This window comes from Plectrocnemia conspersa, unplaced genomic scaffold (assembly GCF_051122295.1).
Source record: "Plectrocnemia conspersa isolate PC_06_02 unplaced genomic scaffold, ASM5112229v1 ptg000008l, whole genome shotgun sequence".
NCBI lineage: Eukaryota > Metazoa > Arthropoda > Insecta > Trichoptera > Polycentropodidae > Plectrocnemia > Plectrocnemia conspersa.
This window is the reverse complement of record NW_028277172.1, coordinates 24856799-24877525: the sequence shown is the minus strand read 5'-3', so window position 1 is coordinate 24877525 and position 20727 is coordinate 24856799. Positions and strand designations below refer to the sequence as shown.

General features: G+C 30.9%; 2 protein-coding genes and 1 long non-coding RNA gene across 6 annotated transcripts; 2 read left to right on the top strand and 1 right to left on the bottom strand.

Annotated features, from left to right (window-relative positions):
• The first annotated feature begins 3803 nt into the window (after window positions 1-3803).
• LOC148233524 (uncharacterized) lies at window positions 3804-4641 on the top strand. Its single transcript, XR_015810443.1, has 3 exons — window positions 3804-3851; window positions 4340-4431; window positions 4503-4641. It is a non-coding gene; the product is annotated as an uncharacterized LOC148233524 (long non-coding RNA).
• A 1523-nt stretch (window positions 4642-6164) lies between these two features.
• LOC148233523 (uncharacterized) lies at window positions 6165-13799 on the top strand. 4 transcript variants are annotated; one of them, XM_088190077.1, is made up of 6 exons: window positions 7157-7329; window positions 10647-10804; window positions 11017-11140; window positions 11200-11355; window positions 11981-13039; window positions 13418-13799. In XM_088190077.1, the coding sequence occupies exons 2-6, from the start codon at window positions 10700-10702 to the stop codon at window positions 13741-13743; spliced, it is 1770 nt and encodes a 589-aa protein (XP_088046203.1). In that variant the 5' UTR covers window positions 7157-7329; window positions 10647-10699; the 3' UTR covers window positions 13744-13799. The 4 variants fall into 4 exon arrangements, with proteins under 4 accessions (XP_088046206.1, XP_088046205.1, XP_088046203.1 ...); XM_088190078.1 differs by lacking the exon at window positions 7157-7329 and adding an exon at window positions 7569-7709; XM_088190080.1 differs by lacking the exons at window positions 11017-11140; window positions 11200-11355; window positions 11981-13039; window positions 13418-13799 and adding an exon at window positions 6165-6324 and having other exon boundaries at window positions 6384-7329; window positions 10647-10789.
• Window positions 13782-18805, bottom strand: stas (Transmembrane protein stas). The gene is made up of 5 exons (XM_088190085.1): window positions 18690-18805; window positions 18370-18487; window positions 18178-18306; window positions 15581-15918; window positions 13782-15186 (listed from the first exon to the last, which is right to left on the bottom strand). Exons 1-5 carry the CDS (start codon window positions 18712-18714, stop codon window positions 15017-15019), a joined length of 780 nt encoding a protein of 259 aa, XP_088046211.1. The 5' UTR covers window positions 18715-18805; the 3' UTR covers window positions 13782-15016.
• Window positions 18806-20727: the final 1922 nt, after the last annotated feature.

Below are 20727 nucleotides of genomic sequence, written 5' to 3'. Positions count from 1 at the left end.
AGATTTAACGTTCAATGAAATTACATCAAAATGTGAAAAGAACTCAATACACGATTGTTCTTTAATTAAAAATGAAATCACTTTGGAGAGAATGTTGAATTTAGATGAACAAAAAACGACTGAAAGTAATGAATTAACAACTATTCGATCAGCAGATTATGATGATACAGAAAATAGCGTAGAAGGAGTTGAATATGAATATACCTATGATGATAACAATACATATTATGATAATGAAACAACTGAAGAAAGTATTGATTACATCAACAATAAAAACTCTTCAGACTATTGGGAAATTACAGAAATTGTAACAGACACTACAATAACGAATCTTGTTGAAATTACAACCACTGCAGGAAGATCTACAATATTCGACTTAATAACAACAGAAGCAAATACTCTTTCATCTGTAGAAATAGAGGATAATAAGGAAAAAGTAATAATTAAACCCATTAATAATAAAGTAGAAGCATATGTAGACGAAGAAAGAACTACACCTTTTACATTTTCGGTCAATATAAGCTCTTATGATGATGATGATGATGTTGAAAATTATGATAGTTATGAGTATAATGATGAAACAGAAACGACTACATCTTCGAGTGAATTAAATTTTGATGGAATAACTACAGAATCATACAAGATATTTTCTACTGAAGTTTCTACACCATTAGAAATTGCAAATGAAACAGACATTTCGACCATTCTTCAATCTACAACAACAGAATATGTAAATGAAGAAACAACGCCTTATGGTGACACTGAAGACTATGAAAATTATGAATATGATGATGAAATAGAAACGTCTACATATTCAAGTGAAAATTTTGAAGAAATAAAAACAGTTATTAATAAAGATGAAGGGGTTCAAAAAAATATATCAATAATAAAAAGCACTTCAGAATTAAAAACAACATTATTTGAAAGTACATCAACTATTCAGTCTACAACGGAAGAATATGTAGATGAAGAAACGACGCCTATAACATTTTCAGTCAACATTAACACTGACTATGAAAATTATGAATATGACAAAGAAGAAGAAGATAAACCAGAAAACTCCAACTTTGACATCTTAGATGAAAACAATAGTATAGAAATATTTGAAACATCTTCAAATGATACAAACGACACTATTTTAAGTACAACAATAAATAGCACTACTATAGATGATGATATTTCAACAATTATACCATCAACAACAGATGATTTCAACTTTGAATTAGATGATCTTATTACCGATTTAAGAGTTACAACCATACATAGCAATATTTTTATAGCTCCACAAACAGAAATAATTGCAAATAATTCAGAATCTATATTTGCAGATGATTTTACGTCTTCACAGCTTGATACTGCTATAACAGAAAATATTGCAACGACTCAAACATCTTCTGACAATACAACATCAATATTTACTAATTTTATAGATCCTATTTTTACTACTTCTTTAGCTTCTACTAATAAAGATGCTTCTTCTACACCTACAAATACTGATGATTTATCATCAACATCAAGTACTACAACCGATGCAATAACGAAAACGACTGTTGAATTATCTAATTCTACTGCATCTGATACTACTACATCAATATCAACTGACTCTACTTCTATCAAATCAACTATTGAAGCTGTAAGCTCAACAGAGAGCATCACATCTAGTACAATAATAACGTCTAACAGTACTTCCAGTTCCGTAGATAATTTGATAAATACTACATCTACCACGACTCCTTTTGAAACTATCACAGAAGACAATACTCTGAGTTCCTCTAGCACTTTAACAGATACGACTACTAGTACTACTACCACTCTAAAATCTACAACAGAAGATGCTAGCACAACAGTAACGACAGCTGCTACAACTACAGTAGCATCAACTAGTACAACTACATCGGAAATAACTCCTTCTACTACTTCAACTACTACCACTACTACTACCACTCTAAAATCTACAACAGAAGATGCTAGCACAACAGTAACGACAGCTGCTACAACTACAGTAGCATCTACTAGTACAACTACATCGGAAATAACTCCTTCTACTACTTCAACTACTGTACAATCTACTGTTGCGTCAACGTCTACTATTCCTTCAACAACATCTGCTTCTTCAACGAGCACTATTCCTTTAACATCTACAGTTTCTTCAACAATTTGTATTCCTTTAACTACCACAGTTCCTTCAACTACTGTTGTTTCATCAACAACCACCATTACTCCTACAACTATAGCGCCATTCAGATGTTTAACCAGCGGACGCTTTCCAGATACCAACATCCTAAATTGTAAAGGCTACATTTTGTGTCTGGGAAACGCAGAAGGACAATTCACGCAATTCAATTTCATATGTCCAACAGATACCGTTTTCAATCCATACATTTTAAAGTGTACTCCTTCTGGCAACTGCAAAAGCAATCAATTCTTGACAATGGAGAGCACAATTCCATCCACACCTTCCTCACCAGATACATTCAAATGCTCTGCTACAGGTCGTTTCTCTGATCCTTCTATAACAACCTGTTCCAACTACTTCCTCTGCATTAAATCTCCAACTGGAGAATTTATACAATATACATTTTCATGCCCTACGTTGACAACCTTTGATCCATCTTTGAGTAAATGTAGTGAAAGCTACACTTGCTCACAAACTACAACAGAAACAACAAGTTCTACTACAACAACAACTACTGCTACTACTACTACTACTACAACTACTGTACAGCCAACTATCACTCAACTACAAAGAACATTGCCATTACCAATAACTACAAAAGTCTTTAAAAAGATACTGCTGCTTCAGACTGCATCAAAAATTAATAGATTTAAATGCATATATTCTGGAAGATTTCCAGATGAAACAAGCTTTGATTGTAATGGATATATACTCTGCATAAAAGCAGAAAATGGTTCTCACGTAAGCTATAAAGTTAGCTGTCCTGAAAACACATTTTTCGATCCGATTCTTACATCTTGTACCGTTGATTATGTCTGTAAAAAAATTACACTAAACATAGAACGCGCAATAAATGGTCCTTCGGTGAATATAAGTAATTTTGATTGCAAGCATTATGGTAGATTCATGGATTACTCTAACACAGAATGTAGAAGTTATATACTGTGCCAAAACACGTCAGATCATAACTATAACAAGTATAGATTTGAATGTCCTAAGTCTTTAAAATTCGATCCAAAATTACAGCAGTGCTCCAATTCCGTGGATTGTAATTCAGTTTGGGATGATCTGAATGAATTGGATTATGATAAGGATGATGATGATGATGATTATAATGACGATGATGATGATTATGATAATGATTTAGAATCTACAACTAAAGTGTTTGAAGATAATTCAGTATGTACTAGAGAAGGTAGATTTAGATTTAAAGACGATGCGGATTGTAAAACTTACATAAGTTGTATAAAAATGCCTGATGATAGATATGAGAATTATTTTTATACCTGTGCTGAAAATTTGTTCTTTGATCCTGTATCAAGCTCGTGCTCATCTACTTATGTATGTCCTGTATCGAAATATAATATTTAGAACTAGAAATTGCGATTTTAATTTATTAGATATTTAGAAATTTGTGTTAAGCGTAGCTCAAAAAATGAAATTGTAAATAAGGTCATAAATTTTGGTTATGCACCAATGACCGAAACAATTTAACATAAAAAGTACATGGCCTTGAGTGGCATCTAAATTGTGGCGAATTATTTATTTTGTCTCAAGATAACGAAAGTGAGAAGATAAAACAACCATATAAAAGTGCCAGAAACACAGAAATTTGCAAGTTGTATTTTCGACATCCAAAATGAAGGGAGCGTTGATTCTGGTACCAGTTGTTCTGGTGAGTTTATAATTCGATTTTTAGTGCTGATATAAAATAGATTTAGTTCCATATTTATTGTTGATTGTGATGGATATGTACATTTTTAATTAATTTATAATTGTAATTTTTGACTAACATACAGATTTTTAAAGTATTTTTTTTAATATTAAAGTAAGTCCTTATTTTAATGCACATATTTCAAAACAGTAAAATTTGTGTAATAATTTATAAAACCATTGAAATTTATTATGTGATGAAAAATTATTTTGAAATCATATATTACCACTAACAGTAATTATGTGAAATACAATAATTGATTAGCTGGCCACACACGGGCGGATCTGCCCGTCGGATTTGTCCGAAACGGATGTCCGACGGACAAATCCGCCAGTGTGTGGGGTTAAAACGCTCGGACTGATCCGTCTGTTGTCTGTCCGGTGTCCGTGCTCAGTTACTAATAATAATGTTACTACTACTTAGTTACTAATAATAATGTATGATTTCAGGCTTTCCTTTGGATTCAGCCATGCCATTCAGCCTGTACAGCTACCGGAAGGTTTGCAGACACTACTTCTGTAAACTGCACCGGTTATATGAGGTGCGTGATGCTCAGCACTGGTGTTTATGCTCAATACAACTACTTATGCCCCAACTCCGCTTTCGATCCAGCCGTAAGCACCTGTAGTACGACCTACATTTGTCCAACTATCACAACCACAGTGCCTGTGGTAGTGACACCTCCAGCCTGCACGGCTGCTGGAAGGTTTCCAAATACCAGTGTAACAGGCTGCGTAAGCTACGTCATGTGCATAATGAGTACTACTGGAACATACATGCAGTACGTTTATACATGTCCCATTGGATATGTATTCGATCCGAATGCAAAGCAATGCAGCCTTACGTACACTTGTCCACCTACGACTGGTTAAGTGAAATTGATATAGTCATATATACACATTAAAGATGTTCTTATAATTATATATCCAATAACACATAAAATTGCTTTTGTTGTATTAAATAAAATTTATTTATTATCTATTTTATTACTCCTTACGCATGAAATACGTCTGCGAAAAATCTTCCAATGTGCTCAACTTTGTTATGAGGAGCGCGTTTCACTTTGACAATCCGTCAGTTATTTATTCACAGCATTCTTGAATCGGAATATATAGTTTGCAGTCCTTAGGCAACCAAATCCTTCCACTTAATTAAAAAGTTTATAAAGGGTTCTTAGAAAATCTTTATATGAGGATATTTGGTTATTCTCCTTTAAATTACTGATGTCGACAACTCGAGGAATCAAACTCGCCTGTGACTGTCGCCATCCAACTCCTTAATACGCTGACATTGCATATTAATATATTCAATCTCAACTACGAGGAGTTAATCCAGTTATTTTCCATCTTCTTCTGGTTATATATAAAGACGTCATTTGAGGGTAGGGAAAAGATGTACGCATTTGCTCCCCTCAACTCATAAAATGAAATCCTAATTAATTGGAAATATTAGATAAACGACCACTAACTAGTCGATTTTTAACCCCACGCTTCCTTCCTCCCCACGCCCCTTAGAAAAAACTGATTTTAAACCAAAAATTCTCGGGTTATCCTTAGAAAAATTGAGAAAAACATATTTTTAAGATGTGTAATTTCAGTGACATTATATCAGAATACATTTTCAGTATAAATGTTACAGTGAATGTGTATTTTTCAGTGATATTATATTTTCACTAGTAAAGTTCAAATTCATTTTCACCAGTAGATGTATATTTTTAATAGCGAAAATATAATTTATAATGATGCTCTCATTAACTGCTTGCAAATGCATGTCTCTGCAAAAATATTATTATTGAGCTCTTGAAAAGATTGAAGCTTATTGACAAACCTTCCAAAAACTTTTAATGGGCATTTGCCACATCTTACTATCCAAAATTTCAAATGTATTCTCATCAGCATAAAAAAATGACTATACAATGTACTGTTGTACACTTTAAATATTCGTCTTAGGGCTTAAGCGTTCTTCTTCAAAGAATCAAGAGCAATATAGCTGGCTACCCAATATAATAATACAGATAAAATTATATTTTAATATATATTTAAGAGTATTTTGTCAGACCCAACGTGAACCTGTAATTTTACATAAATACATAGATCTATTCACAACTCTTATACAATACTATTATTTATATTGTCAACAATATTTCTTCGAGAGAAACGATATTTACGTCACATTCATAACGGAACCATAAAAATTGGTCACGAGCTGAAAAATCTTGTAGACATTGGTCTCAGGCTGCCATCAGCGCTTGAAGGAGAAACATATCTTGTCAGATTAAGCTCTAAAGAAATAAAAATAATTTACTTAAGAGTGAATAAACAAGTGTTTCGGAGAATTTTGATAAAGAAATTTTGCGAGGTCTAGTGCCACTGTCCAGCTCAGATGCAATTCATAGCTAGCGACAAAAATGAAAGGACCTTCAGTGAGAACTGTGGTAAGATATTTTTTAAATATATTTATATCAGATTATATAATTTGATCATTATATTTCAGATCATACTTCTAACGGTGTGTATCCAAATATACGATTGTTTAGATTGCCAAGAATATGGAAGATTCCCTGACGAAGAAGATTGCAGGAAGTATGTGTTGTGCGCTAAAACAAGCCAAGGAGAGAATTTGACCATGAGATTCACTTGCTACGAAGGCACTGCCTTTAATCCGGATAAATCAAGATGCGAAGATGACTTCCGTTGTTCAAAAGATACGTTCGAATGTTCATCTCCAGGGAGATTTCCTGAAACACTTACAAACGATTGTAGTTCGTATTTCCTGTGTATCAAACTGTACAATGGATATTTGCCTTTAAAATTTACATGTCCGGGAGGAGCTAGGTTTGATCCTGATTTGAGAAACTGTAAATACTCGTATGCTATGGCTAATACAGTAATTCCAAGTGAACCAGAATTGTATACGACAATGGATACTACAATTGGCACTGAAATGCCTATTACAACTACAGACATTCCAATTGAAAATACTACAATTGATATCACAACACCTACTACAACGCCTATTACAACACCTACCACAACGCTTCCTACAACTCCTATTACAACTCCTAGACCATTTGTTTGCACAGCAGTCGGACGTTATCCTGATCCTTCTTCAAAAAATTGCAAAGGTTACATATTGTGTGTGTTTCGTAGCTCCAATACATTTGCACAATATCGCTACATCTGTCCAAACACCAGTAAGTTCAATCCAATAATCAAACAATGCTCATACATCTACACATGCCTAGATTCAACAACAACTGTTCAACCAGTCGAAACTACTACACCGAAACAAGAACAGTCTTGCACTTCAGCAGGTCGCTTTCCTGATCCATTACTAAGCGATTGTTCTGGTTATATCATATGCGAATCACTTCCAAATGAAGGTTTTAAGCAAACAAACTATAAATGCAGACCAAAAGCCAGCTACAATCCAATCATAGGTCAGTGTAGTTTCATATACAAATGCATCGCCATCGCCAAATTGTAGTGAAAAATGTGTATTTTATCCCTTTGTAATTGAATAGCGAAATACATGGTTCAATAACATATGTTATTTTATTATATATGTATGTGTCTGGTTGATTATTATCACAATTGCAATTGATAAGGAAAAACACATTAAATTATCTTATCACGAAAGCGATTTTCATTTTTTTCTATTAGACACAATCTAAACCTTCATGAGACAGCAGTGTTAGTGTATTAATGTAAACATAATTGAGTGTTTTTTTTATATATTTTGTGAATAATATAACAAAAATGTGAATTTCATTGAACGTTTGTTAGTGTTTCGTTGTTATGTAACATCATTCGTGAGAAGGTAATTTATATTCTGATGAATAAATAAAGGTGGGGCATTTGATGAATGAATCACACAAGATTCTTAGCCTGAAGATATTTAGTTACTTGCTTGAGCTATTGTGAATTTAACTCTCATAAAATAACCTCAAATACTCTATATAAAGTTAGGATGACTTTACTATATTATCACAATTTCGTTGTTTTTATTATATAGGTAGACGAAAATTTACCTAATAAATATAATTTTATATCTGTATCATGTTTTCATATCATAAATTATGGTGTGTCATAAAGATAAAACAAATCGATTTATGTGTAAGATCTGATACACATATGTATGTAAAGCTTTGAAATTAAATAAGTAATGTTTTTGCAAAATATTTTTGCTTTATTAAAATAATGTTTAATGGGATTGATATTATAAATTATGAAATATAGAATGTATTTAATTGATTTAAGCTAAATTTTTATGTATAAATTATAATTATGGATTTTTAATCTTATTTTAAAAATACATATTTGGTTTTAGTGTTTTTATGAAATGATTTATTGTGATGTAAAGTTACTCATTTAAATTTAATCATGGAACCATTTCATATAATTTAATAATAGCGTAGAATAAAAAAAATCTCTACCACTATTTAGCACAGGCTTTTGTGTTCAAAACTAATGCCCAAAATGTTTTTAAAAGTACGATATACAATATATAGTATATATAATATATATTTATATGCTAAATATTATTTTTTTGCTAGAAATATTATTTTTCGGATACTCAAAAATGTTTATTTTATAATTTATAGTGAACATTGAATTTATTTAAAGCTGAGTTTTGCAGTATAAATTAAAATCATATTTCATGTAAATTATTATAAAAAAAATTTTGATCGAAAATATTTAATATTTTGATAATAAATATGGCTTTTATTTTTTTTTAATTTTGATAATAAATATTTTTTATTAAATGATCATTTTATTGATAAATAAGGCTATTTTTTGTATGGCAATATATTGATGTTAAGCAGTAAATAATAACATAAAAAAATAAAAAAATAAAAACAAGGCGTAAAAGATATTTTTGAGGAATGTGAACTTTTAATAAAAATAAATAATGCTCTAAAATTAACACTACTTTTTTGTAACACCCAAAATTAACTTTCACTTAATTATTTTATATCTTAGTATTATCATTATTATCTTAAATTTATAATAAAAATACTATAAAATTTTTCTTTGCACCGCCAAATCAAATAAACAGCTTTTCAAATTAAAATAGCATTTTTGAGGAACATCTTATTTACTTATCATTATTTTTCCCTCTCCTTATTAACAAACATAGTAAATCTTAAACAAAATAGTAGAAGAAATAAAAAAATCCTTAAATCTGTTATTTTACTTATTTAAAAAATATCTTATATTTCCACACGATAAAGATTCCTACAATTTAAAATCTATTAATTTACATTGCAGCAAGATTTTTTCTTAAAACTATTTTTTATGAATATTTACATTAGTAAAAAAACATAGAAAATTACGTATTTATGTATAAAAATTTTGTACAAACCCGTTTTGTACCAAAAAAAAATGTTTTTGTTAACGTTTGGTACTGCTTCTTTGTAGTTGTATCAAAGATCGAGTTGAACTTATGTGGATTCAGGTGACTTTAACTAGATCCTTTTCTTATACCTAGATACTTTTCTTGTTCTATCAATATTTTTTTCTGTCTTCGATTAGTATGAGTTCGACTGGATTCCAAGTTGAAAGCGAAGTGGTAGTCCGAAAGTCAAGTTCCAAATGAAAATAAAGCAATATGGCAAAATTCTATATACAATAGCATCGAGTAAATTGAGTCCAACGTATTTTTTTACCCCCTACAGTCATTGTTTTTGTCTGATACATATATTGTTAGGTTTTCAGATTTTAGTAGAATTTATGTAAATCTGGAAACAATTGCTCCGCTCCGGAATGTTGCAGTACTCGCCACCTGATAGGTGACGATATCCAAGGCTGACCGTTTTTTGTTGTTGTTTTTATTACTCAAGTACTTTCTGTTTTAGTACACATTATTTTGTATTGACACTAATGTTAATAATCCTCCCTACGAAAATGCACAGTCAAGAAGGCCAAAAAATGATTCCTAGACACAAATTCATTAGTTTTGTATCACTCTTGCTTGACAATGTTCTGACTTATACACCCTTGAAATTCGGTTGAAATCCAATGTCATCTGACCAATGTCGATGATTCGGGGTGAAACCAGACTTTTTGTTTTTGTTTAACACTTATCTCATTAGACTCTTTGTTGTGTATAAAAGCGTAATGGTGAATTTTAAATCGGAGTATTTGATGACGTACTTATTTTCTAGAATATGCAAATTCTGATTCGACGGAAATATTTGGTTAACTAAGTATCGACACTGTGGTTATATTGTACTCATTCAGAAATACCAATGGTTACATTATTTTTCAGCGTCTATTAATATTTCATTCAGAAATACTAATAGACGCCGCTCGGATACGCATCATTGTTTGTTTGTGACGCCAATGCAAATATTTTTTATACATATTCAAAATGCTATCACATTTCAAAACATACCTGTTATTGATTTATTACGTACATATATATATTTTTTTTATTTAAATTTCTCATATTCTGTAATTTTATAAAATACAACATTTTTTTCGAGTCTTCATTATAAGATATTTAAAATTTAATTAATGCTTTTAAAATTTAATTAGGTGTAATAAATTAATTTATATTAATTGTATGTATTTTATGTTATTTTTTCAACTGATATGATAGTATAATAGTTATAAATAAAATATTACTGTTAAAGTACTAATTTTATTTATTTATGGCGTTCAACTGGAAATAAATAATGAATGAGCAATATATATACATAGGCATAAATTTAAATGTCAGTTTTCAATACATTGTTATCACTGATAATTTTAGCGATAATGTAAGTGAATCATTTTATGCTGAAAATGAACTCACAATAAAATCCAATGGAGGACTTACAACACATAACGAGCATCTTTCCTGAACCGTTAACCGAAGACGAAAAGACTCCTTCACGATGGGGCATCTTATTTGCAGCTTTCATGTCATACGTGAGTCTTATTCTAATATATACAGGACGATTCACAAAACGACCGGATTTATTGTAAGTGTTTAATAAAAATCATTACATTCAATAAACCTCAATTGAAGTTTCTTATACGTATGATTTTAATTGTAAAAATATTACATGAAATCTGTTCATTTTTTGGGTCATTCTATACATATTAAAATGCATTTATTATATTTATATTATATTTTACAGCTTGTCTTACCAAATCTGATTCTATCACATAGTGCCATTATGTTGTACAAGGTAGAGAATGAAGAAGATTTGTCGTCTATCATATTAGCACCTTTGATATGCTCCATTGTGTTTTTATTTTGTGGTAAGATAATTCACTTAGTATAATTAATGGCTTGTATGTTAAGGTTTGTATTTTTTTAGAATCATTATTCCAAGATGCTGCTGATGATTGGTGTCAATGCTTCGGTACAAGAATACTCTCCGCTGCTGGATATTTTCTATGTTTCATAGGAGTGGCTACGAGTCCATTTATAACATCGCAGTTTTGGTATTGCATTAACTTTGGACTGTTGTGCGGTGAGATATTTAATAACATTAAACGGTACTTGTTGGTTGCTATATATGTAGATTAGATTCGTTCGATCGGTTCGAAGAGCAAACGGAGCAATATTTCATGCTGCAGTTTGCTGTCGTTTTTCGTACGACAAGAAATATTATTATTAGATATCCAAAAATCTCATTCACTTTATTTTTTCTCATTACCGAGCGTTCGGATTTTATTGCTTTTGACGTGAATTTTTTACTTCTGAGAAGTGATCATTGCTTTTGAGCCCTCCTATTGACCAAAATTCGGTTTGAATACACTTTGACTAATACTCCCATATTAGAAGTCCGTAGTAATATCGGTAAAGATAGCTATCATATTTTGAAATCATAGTGTAATATTGAAGTGTAGAATTTTTGGTGTCCTCTTTAGATATTTTAAAAATCTGGTTAGCTTAGTTTAGACCAGCATATAATTTAACTAGCACCTGTCAATGAAATTATATTTTCACTAGTAAAAATATATATCTACATGTGAAAATGTATTTCAATGTTAATTCAAAAGAATAAATCTCTAAGATACCTCTATATGTTTTATTTTCTAATATTATTTTTCTTTTCAACTATTTTGCCGCATTAACAAATTATCATTTTACAGGAATAGGTGCAAGTTTGGCTCTGACTCAAATAAACTTCATCCTCAACGACTTGTATTACAACAACGTCACCTTGATCCAAGTGCTGACCGATTTGGGCCAATCAGTCGGATTATTTGCAATGCCTTACATCATAATGATATTATTCCACCTATATGGGACCAAAATGGGCTACTTTTGTCTGAGCTGTATCGTTTTACAACTTTTACCCGTTGCATTCTTCATTAAAGATAATCAAAAGAAGTTTAGAACTGCTAAAAGTACTATCGTATCGAGTGTATCGAATCAACCTCAAGAATTTCAACTGATCGACCTCAGTAAAAGTAAACCAAACGATGAGATTGAAAAGAACGACGTCAACGATAATAAAAATGTATATACTAATACATGCAACGAATTCAATAAATTACCACCGATTATTGAAGAGAATGATAGCGATTTCTCGAACAGTGATGCTAGTGGTATACTGAACACAATGTCTAAGCAACAGAAGATAGACTATGCGATCCATAGATATAGTAAAATCAGCGATCAATTCGACGAGTTGATCTTTAAGAACGACGCTGAAAGTTTCACTGTAACGAATAACATTTACAACATATCGGAACCGAACTTATCACTTAATACATTGAACGATCTGAATTATAAGCACAAGACTTTGAGGAAAGGCAAAACAATTCATAATAGTGTTTTCCATAGATGCTGCAATTCGTATCATATTTATAAACTGAAAAGAAAGTTTAGGAATCTGTTGGATTATATAAAAGACTCTTGTGTGAGGCCAACGATAGCTGCATTTAAGATGTGGCAGTTTTATCCAGCTCTATTGATTAAAACCAATGCTGTGTTGATTCCCTTGAGCGTATCTCTTTTGCTGCCGTTTGTGGATAGATTGATTGAGGAAGAAAAACCACTGAGGGACGCTGTGTTCGTTTTAACGATATACGCATTCGGTTGGTTATGTTCTTTGATTGCTTCTCCGTGGACTATCAACATGTCCAAGTCAAAATATCAGTACTTCGTATTCATTGGATTCTTTATTTCTTCTATTGGATTAACAGGTAATGATTTTGTTTATTAAGTAGTAATATTATTTATTTAGCTAATTGTTTATACACTACGCAAATTAAATCAAAACATAAGCAGAATATAAAAAAGACTAATATTATAATTTATTTCTTAATGCACAAAGGTGTTTCTTTGTTTCCTTAAAAATTATTTTTTTATAGATTTTTAGAGGCTTACTGTGGTTTAATTTAGTTGAGTTTTAGAGATCCTGTGGTACATATTTTAGTTTTATTACGGATATTTTGTTCAATCTCTTGAATTATATTGATGCAGCCTCTCCGCTAAGAATTCTTATGGAGTGCAAATGTAGTAGTTCCTAAGCTTCCAAATATATTTTTTAAGCATTCTCAAGTTTTTTTCTGTATTTCCAGCAATAATGCTATCGAAGAATTCATTCACATTAACATTACCATCAGTCACACTTGGAATATGCCACGGAAGCATCTCGTTGACTTGCAGAGAATATTTAAAAGAACTCATCGGAGCGCAAAACTGGTCCAAGATCAGAAACATCCTCGACAAGATTACAGCTGTGATATTATTATGTTTTGCATTCTGGATACAATACCTCGTCGAATCAAATAATTTGAGGCTATGCTTTGGGATACTATCCGCTTTTCAAGGCATCACAGGGTTGTTTATCGGTTTCATTATCCTCTATAAGATGTATGTTAAAATTAGTCAAATAAATATATAAACCAACATTAGTTTTAAGACTAAAATTAAAGACTAAGATGAAAACAAACATTTATTGCTTTTTTATTAAACATAAAACATAACACCTTTTTACCAAAAGTATTGCAAAACTGACTAGTTATTGTATACATATAAAATAAATATTTATTAATAAATAATTGTTGAGTAGTGGAATGAACTGAAGTGAACAAATACATATTTATTGTTTATTTTAATCATAAAAGCAAAAGTTTTTAACATTAATAATACCCTGCTCAGCATCATTGTGTGTAAATATATATATTGTAAATATCAGTGTAATCAATAAGATTTATTATTAGTGCCTTCAACGTTAAAACAATATTTTTGTGTAATAAGTTACATTTTAAAAATGTATATACAGACTATTGATTGTTAATATATTTTTTATAACATATATAATGAAATAACTTTATATAAAAATGTATAAATGCGAGATATTTCTGTTTGTTGGTCACATTATACCTAAATTAAAAAATCATGTATATTTATAATACCCATTTGTATGATATTCTAATAATTATATTAAAAGAACTATTTGCATTCCAATAAAAACATTCAAACAACATTAGTATTGAAATCAATTAACGCCATAATGAAAATTCGCTAAGCAATAATTTTGTGCTTTAATGCCACAAATATATAAAAAATATTATGTTATATGTATTTAATTAATTAAATAATGATCCTAGATTTAAAAATTGAACTACAAAATTTTTTGATAACATATATTTAGTTGTATGTCGCTGTGTTTCTATTTATTTTTTTGCTAAAGATTCAATAGTTTAGCAATTTTATTAAATAACAAAATTCATACTCAAACTAATAATAACAACAAATAATATATATATTTATTAATTAGTTTGAGAATCTAATAAACAATGGGCATAATACTATAAATCAATAATAACATATTTTATGTAGACAATTTTAATACTATTATGAAAACTAATAAATCCTCTCGAGAGTTTTTTCATATTATTTTAGATAACCTAACTAAAATAGTATCACTATGCTGACGATAATCTAAGCTTCGATTGAAGTCATTAAGACGTTTATGTTATCGTCACTCAAATATAAAATCCAATTATGAATATCAAAAGTTCTATTTATCAAATACAAGAAATGAAAAACACTTTCGAGAAGATCTATAATAAACGGCACGAAGGATCAAATGTGCATTTAATAAATATTCAACACACGAAAATAAATAGCTTTTATATAATACAAAATTTGCTAAATTTGTTATCGAATACCTATTCGAATTTATCTTTCAGTCTCTTCTTCAGAATCACCGGTATCAATGAGATGATTGCGCATACGGATAAGACACAAATCGACGTCCACGACCAAGCGTCGGATGATGATGTTAACGTGTGAAGAGTTTGGCCTGCCTGAATGGCGACAAATGAAGGAGGCGCCACACCTGAAGAAAAATAATTTAAAAATATATATATTTTAATATTAGCGATGTTCACAAAATCTTATCCATTCAAAAATATTATCTCAACGCTATCCTCATCAGATTTTTACACTACGTTAAAAGACCAAAAATACTTGTAGTATTCTCAATATAGATCTGCCAAAATTTAATAATCCACTAAGCCCGATTATAATAGTATTTGGATTTTCTGAAATCCTTGCCTCAATACAAACGGCTTCATTAAATCAGTCGATACAATGTAACAGTAATTTTCGAATAATGACAGATTCCCCAATCTCTGAATAATTTGAGGTCTTTCATTACAAAAATAAATCTTAATGTGAATCAACTACATCTATCATATCATACATAATGAACTAATGAATATTTAACTTACCGATGAAGGTCCCCAAAGCAAATGGTATCAAAGGCACTCCGATAATGGGTGCCGTTAAGTTGATGAACCAATTGGGCAAGAACGGAGTGACCCTCAAGAATATTATGTAATATAGCAAGTGTCCTTTGTTCTTCTCAACGGTTTTGGCCCATTGCTCAGCTTTGCTTGGAAAATACGTCGCGATCAGCTTTTTACCTAATAAATGTGATAGGAAAAAGCATAAAGATGCTCCGATCATCGAGCAGGTGCACACGAGGAACAGAGCGAGCATGAACGGGAACAAAAATCCCGATAATATGCTCAAGAACATCGATCCTGGTATAGCAAACGATTGTAAGCTGTATATGATGTTAAGGAATTCATTTATAAAATAGAACTATTATACTTTTTTGCAACAAAAATAAAATAAATTGATTTATATGTAAAATTATAAATTTATTAATTAAATATGAATATATTTAAATCTTTGGTTGCCGAGCTTTAGGATTACTATCTAAATATCGACATAATGCATATTAAAAAGAATAGTATTTACCAGTAAGTAAATATCCTACAACTAGGGTTCTCAATCGAATATTCTAATAATCGATTATTCAAATTATTTGCCCGATTTTTAACTACAGTAGACTCCCCAATAGCACGGTAAATTGGGGATGTGCTATTTGGATACTCGTTACTTTATGTATGAGCGAGCCAAAGGGAGGATTATCTCACCACATACGTGTACATATTGCAAAACAATGTATGAGTATTTTCTAGTCCCAAAAGCACGTCCCCAATTTACCGTGTTATTGGGGGGTCTACTGTATATGAATATTTGAATAATTGATTGAATATTCGTAAAATATTCGTTTAAACCATGTCAAATGAAATTTGAAAAAAATTTAGAATGAAACAATTTGTATACTTGATCAACACAGACAGTCATTTTTTTCTCTTAATATACCTAAGCGACTAGTGCCGCTCCAAAATCTATGGTCCTTTAAGCGCCTTTATTTTGTTTTGAAATGCGAAATTATGAGACATTTTTTCTCAACAAAAAAATGCTTTCACGCCTTCGAAAAACATTTGTGAATAAATTATCAGTGTACCTACTATGACCGAAATTCACAGAATTTGTTCGTTGAACGAAACAAAATGTTGAAAAGGCCCACCCTTTATTATCATTTAACGTTTATCTCATTAACAGGTGTTTTTGTTTTATTTTTAATAGTACGCCAGTAATGAAAAAATATGGCAAATCAATTTGAATTGAAAGCCAGCTTTACTATAATCACGCAATCTATTTAGCTATAATGGAAGTATATTATAAAAATATAAATGAGCATGCATTCCTAAAAATGACATGGAGAATAAAAATTAATATGGCGAATCTGACGATGAGGACAAAATACATAATTTGAATGTAGATAATGATAAATTTGAATATTGAAAGTTTTATAAAAATTAAGCTTTACTAAATCAGAAAAATTTGTATAATGAAGTTAATTTTTTAATTTTAGATAACGTAGTAGACGTTTTAAAACTATTAGAAATTGGCGTTAAAGAATTTAGTAAGAGCAATATTAGAAATTTCCAGTCAGAAGCAGTAATTCATTTTTTATTTAAACAGTTGAAAAAATTGAAAATACAATTAGTTGTGAAATGAAAAATGCATTAACTTATAGAACATGAAAACGACGAAATAAAAGTTTAGTTTACTTGTTACAATATTTACAAAAACAGTAGTTAACTCAACTCAAGTATATATTTTCAAAGCTTTCATAATTTTTTTATGCAAATGATATTATAGAAAGACTTTTTTTTGTAACGAAATGTATAACTTTACTGAAAATTATACATAATGATAAGTATGTACATATATGTATGAAAAAATTGAAATCATATGATTTTACTAGCACCTGCCAGATAAATTATATTTTCACTGGTAAAAATATATATTAATCGGTGAAAATGTATTCCAATATGATTTCACTGACACATTTTAAAAAAATATTTTCGGGATAAATTCGACACTATTTTTAGATTTTCTTTGAAAGATAAGCTGAGAATTACTGATTTAGAATCAGTCAATTCAGTTTTTTTTTTAATATTTGTATTTCATTAAAATTCATAGTATTTAAATTCAAGCAAAAATGACGTCACTAAACAAAGTGTAAATAGTTAGCGCCAAATACAAAGAAAAGCATTGCTTATCCCCAGGTATCTTATCGATTTTTGATCTGCTTTTACGTCTAATAAGTTTTTAAACTGCCACTATGCAAAATATAGTCTAACTAGATATTCATCGATCATTTAAATTAGGCAGACAATCAAGAGCTGGAAGAGATGTGGAATTTCCCCAATTCTTATGAAATATTTAAGCTTGAACATAGGCTGTACTAAATTCACTTATTTTTTTCTATATATATAATCTAAATAAATTATTTTTAAAATGCTGAAAAACAAAAATTGTTATGAACTATAATCTCAGTGATGCATTGATAAAAAATAATCTACTTAACAATCCATCCAATTATTATCTAGTTAGCAAAACTGACCTTTATCCAATGAAAGTAAGTATTGAAAAACATATAATATAGTCATAAAAAGGATACAAAATGTATGCTAAGAACACTCCCGACATGACTTCGTAGAAATATTTGTCTTTATATCGGTCGAGAAGCAACCCCAGTTCTTTTGCATCTTCAATATTCATCGGAATCTTAATGTGTTTAATTTCATTCCTGTAAAAAATAATAAATTATCATAAGCACACTATAATTAACACTCGCAAAGTCAATACTCACTCTTCCATATCGGGAAATTTGCTATAAATAAACGCTAAAACTAGCAAAGAGCAGCAAAATATCACAGCCACGGCGAACAGAGAAGCGGAAGTCGACAGTCCACTTTTCCTCACTATAACTGAAAAATCACATTGTTCAATTAAAAAGTACAATCTAGTGGGTTGTTTTAAGGAGTTTAGATAGACCAGGGTTAGCGTTTGGCGGAAGTATGTTCGACGTCATAGGTAAACGGGACTCGAGGAATAAAGGGCGCAGCCCTCTGAGGGGTTTCGAGGAAGAGACGATAGGACTCTGAATTGGATTCCAGGGTTCATAAACACCTCTCTCGCTGCCTTGAGTCATCATAGTGCAGCGAGAAAAAACAACCTACAAAACAGCTAACTTCGAACTGTCACACGGTGTTGCCAGTGCATTTTTTTTCAATTCGGGCAGTCGCTATTTAGGTCGAACACACCGCAAAATAAAAAAATTTAAATATATTTCAAATTTTATTTATTATAGCGATTATATTTCATAGCGATTATTTTTTACTAAATTAAAAAATACCTTATATTTTACATGCATATTCTTCATAAATAGAATCACTCGGACTCTAAATCAAACATATAATTAATGAATTCATAATTTGCGTTTCTATCGTTCGTAATTCTATAAAATTATTAATACAACGAGTATCTTGGATATTTTCAATTTCTAATAATAATAGTTTGTTTCAGACCGGCTTTATGAATGATTTTCCGTTAGAACTGATTCTAATTATATTATGATTTCATTATCTACGTTCCTGTTGTCGTTTTGAGGCATATTATTCAAATTTTCATCTTCCATATTGAATAATGTATAATTGTCACAATCCAAAACATTCCCAGAAAATTCTGAAAATCATATAAACGAATTTGTAAATCGAATACATTTTTGAACTTAGATATTTATTCTAAATAAATTAAGATCATCGTAACCTAATAGGTTACTCCAATGGGTCACGATGGTCGAAAACGATAATTTTATTATATAAATACACAAAAAGTTATACATATAAATAAGCAAACTAAAAAAATCTTAAAATATCACAATTAAATTATACGAACCGGACCAGCTCCTCGTAGCTGACATTAAACAGGTCAATGTGCAATTCCAGCGTATTAGGGAGCCGGATGGCCACAACTATAGGTGAGTCGGAAAGTGTAGACGTCGTAGCCCCAACGGCTAGCAAAGGAGGTCGCGATCGTAATTCACGATAACGCTTTGGAACCCAAAACTGGAATCCTTCGAGAATTAGCTGGAATGTCGACAGCACTCTTCAGTAATTTGAAGAAGTGCTCAGCGATATACAACTTTCTGCGAGAACTCAGCGAATCGTATCCCAACGCTCTTAAAAGAAAGGCGCCGGGATATAAAAACGGATAATAACCAATTGTCTTCTTATAAAGAGAATATTTGTTTATTCTAGGTTTCCAAATTATAGATTCCGATTCAAGAATGCTACGAACTAAGGTGCCATAGAGGACGCGAATAACTGACGGATCTTCAATGTGAAAGGCGTTCCTCATAACAAAGCCGAGCATCTTGGAAGATTTATCACAGACGTCGTGTTTGTATAGAGAGAACCTCTACTTGCTCTCAAAAGTGATTCCAAGATCTTTAGTGGAAGTTTTTCTAGTCAAAATGTTCCCACCGAGATAGTGAGAACAAACTCATCGCGGGATCGAGAAAATGACACAGTCAGCACTTTCCCACGCTAAACGACAGACGGTTAATGGAAGCACATCTCCATATAAAGTCTAAATCACTCTATAGAGAGAAGGAGTCCACAACAGATCGAATGTATTTATACAATTTTAAATCATCTGCGTATAGAAGAAAACTTGAATTTGTAACTGTGGTATTTAGCATACAGAACAGAGGGCTCAGGTTGGACCCATGAGGAGCTCCCGATGGGCTTTGCATGTCATTTGATGAAATACTATGAATCTTAATGAAGTCGAAATAATAATAAAAGATCACCGACTGGCCATCTTTTGCCTCCCCTAGATAAAGTTGAAATAACGTCTCTGAATTTCCAGCTACAAAGCTATCGGTATATAAAATTCGGTATAGACTAAGTAGATCTGAATTTTGCAACGGAAGGTTTGGCGACAGGAGGTGGCGAGTGGCAAATAGACACAGATTGAGCCGTTACAGTAGTATTTGTATAGCTACCTATATTGTGAGGTCAGATCGTCTCCATTGCGATCTGGAGATAAAGATGATTCATCATAGACGAAGAAAGTATCATTATACAGTAGGGGGCTAAATTATTAGGGACAGTACTAATTATTTTGTATTTTGAGTCTTGAATGAATATTGTGATAAATTAAT

Coding starts and splice junctions, on each gene's coding strand:
- LOC148233523 (XM_088190077.1), top strand. CDS start 10,700: ATGGAGGACTTACAACACATAACGAGCATCTTTCCTGAACCGTTAACC. Junction 10,805..11,016: donor TTGCAGCTTTCATGTCATAC/GTGAGTCTTATT, acceptor TATATTTTACAG/CTTGTCTTACCAAATCTGAT. Junction 11,141..11,199: donor CATTGTGTTTTTATTTTGTG/GTAAGATAATTC, acceptor GTATTTTTTTAG/AATCATTATTCCAAGATGCT.
- stas (XM_088190085.1), bottom strand. CDS start 18,714: ATGATGACTCAAGGCAGCGAGAGAG. Junction 18,488..18,689: donor GACTCAAGGCAGCGAGAGAG/GTGTTTATGAAC, acceptor GTGATTTTTCAG/TTATAGTGAGGAAAAGTGGA. Junction 18,307..18,369: donor AAATTTCCCGATATGGAAGA/GTGAGTATTGAC, acceptor TATTTTTTACAG/GAATGAAATTAAACACATTA.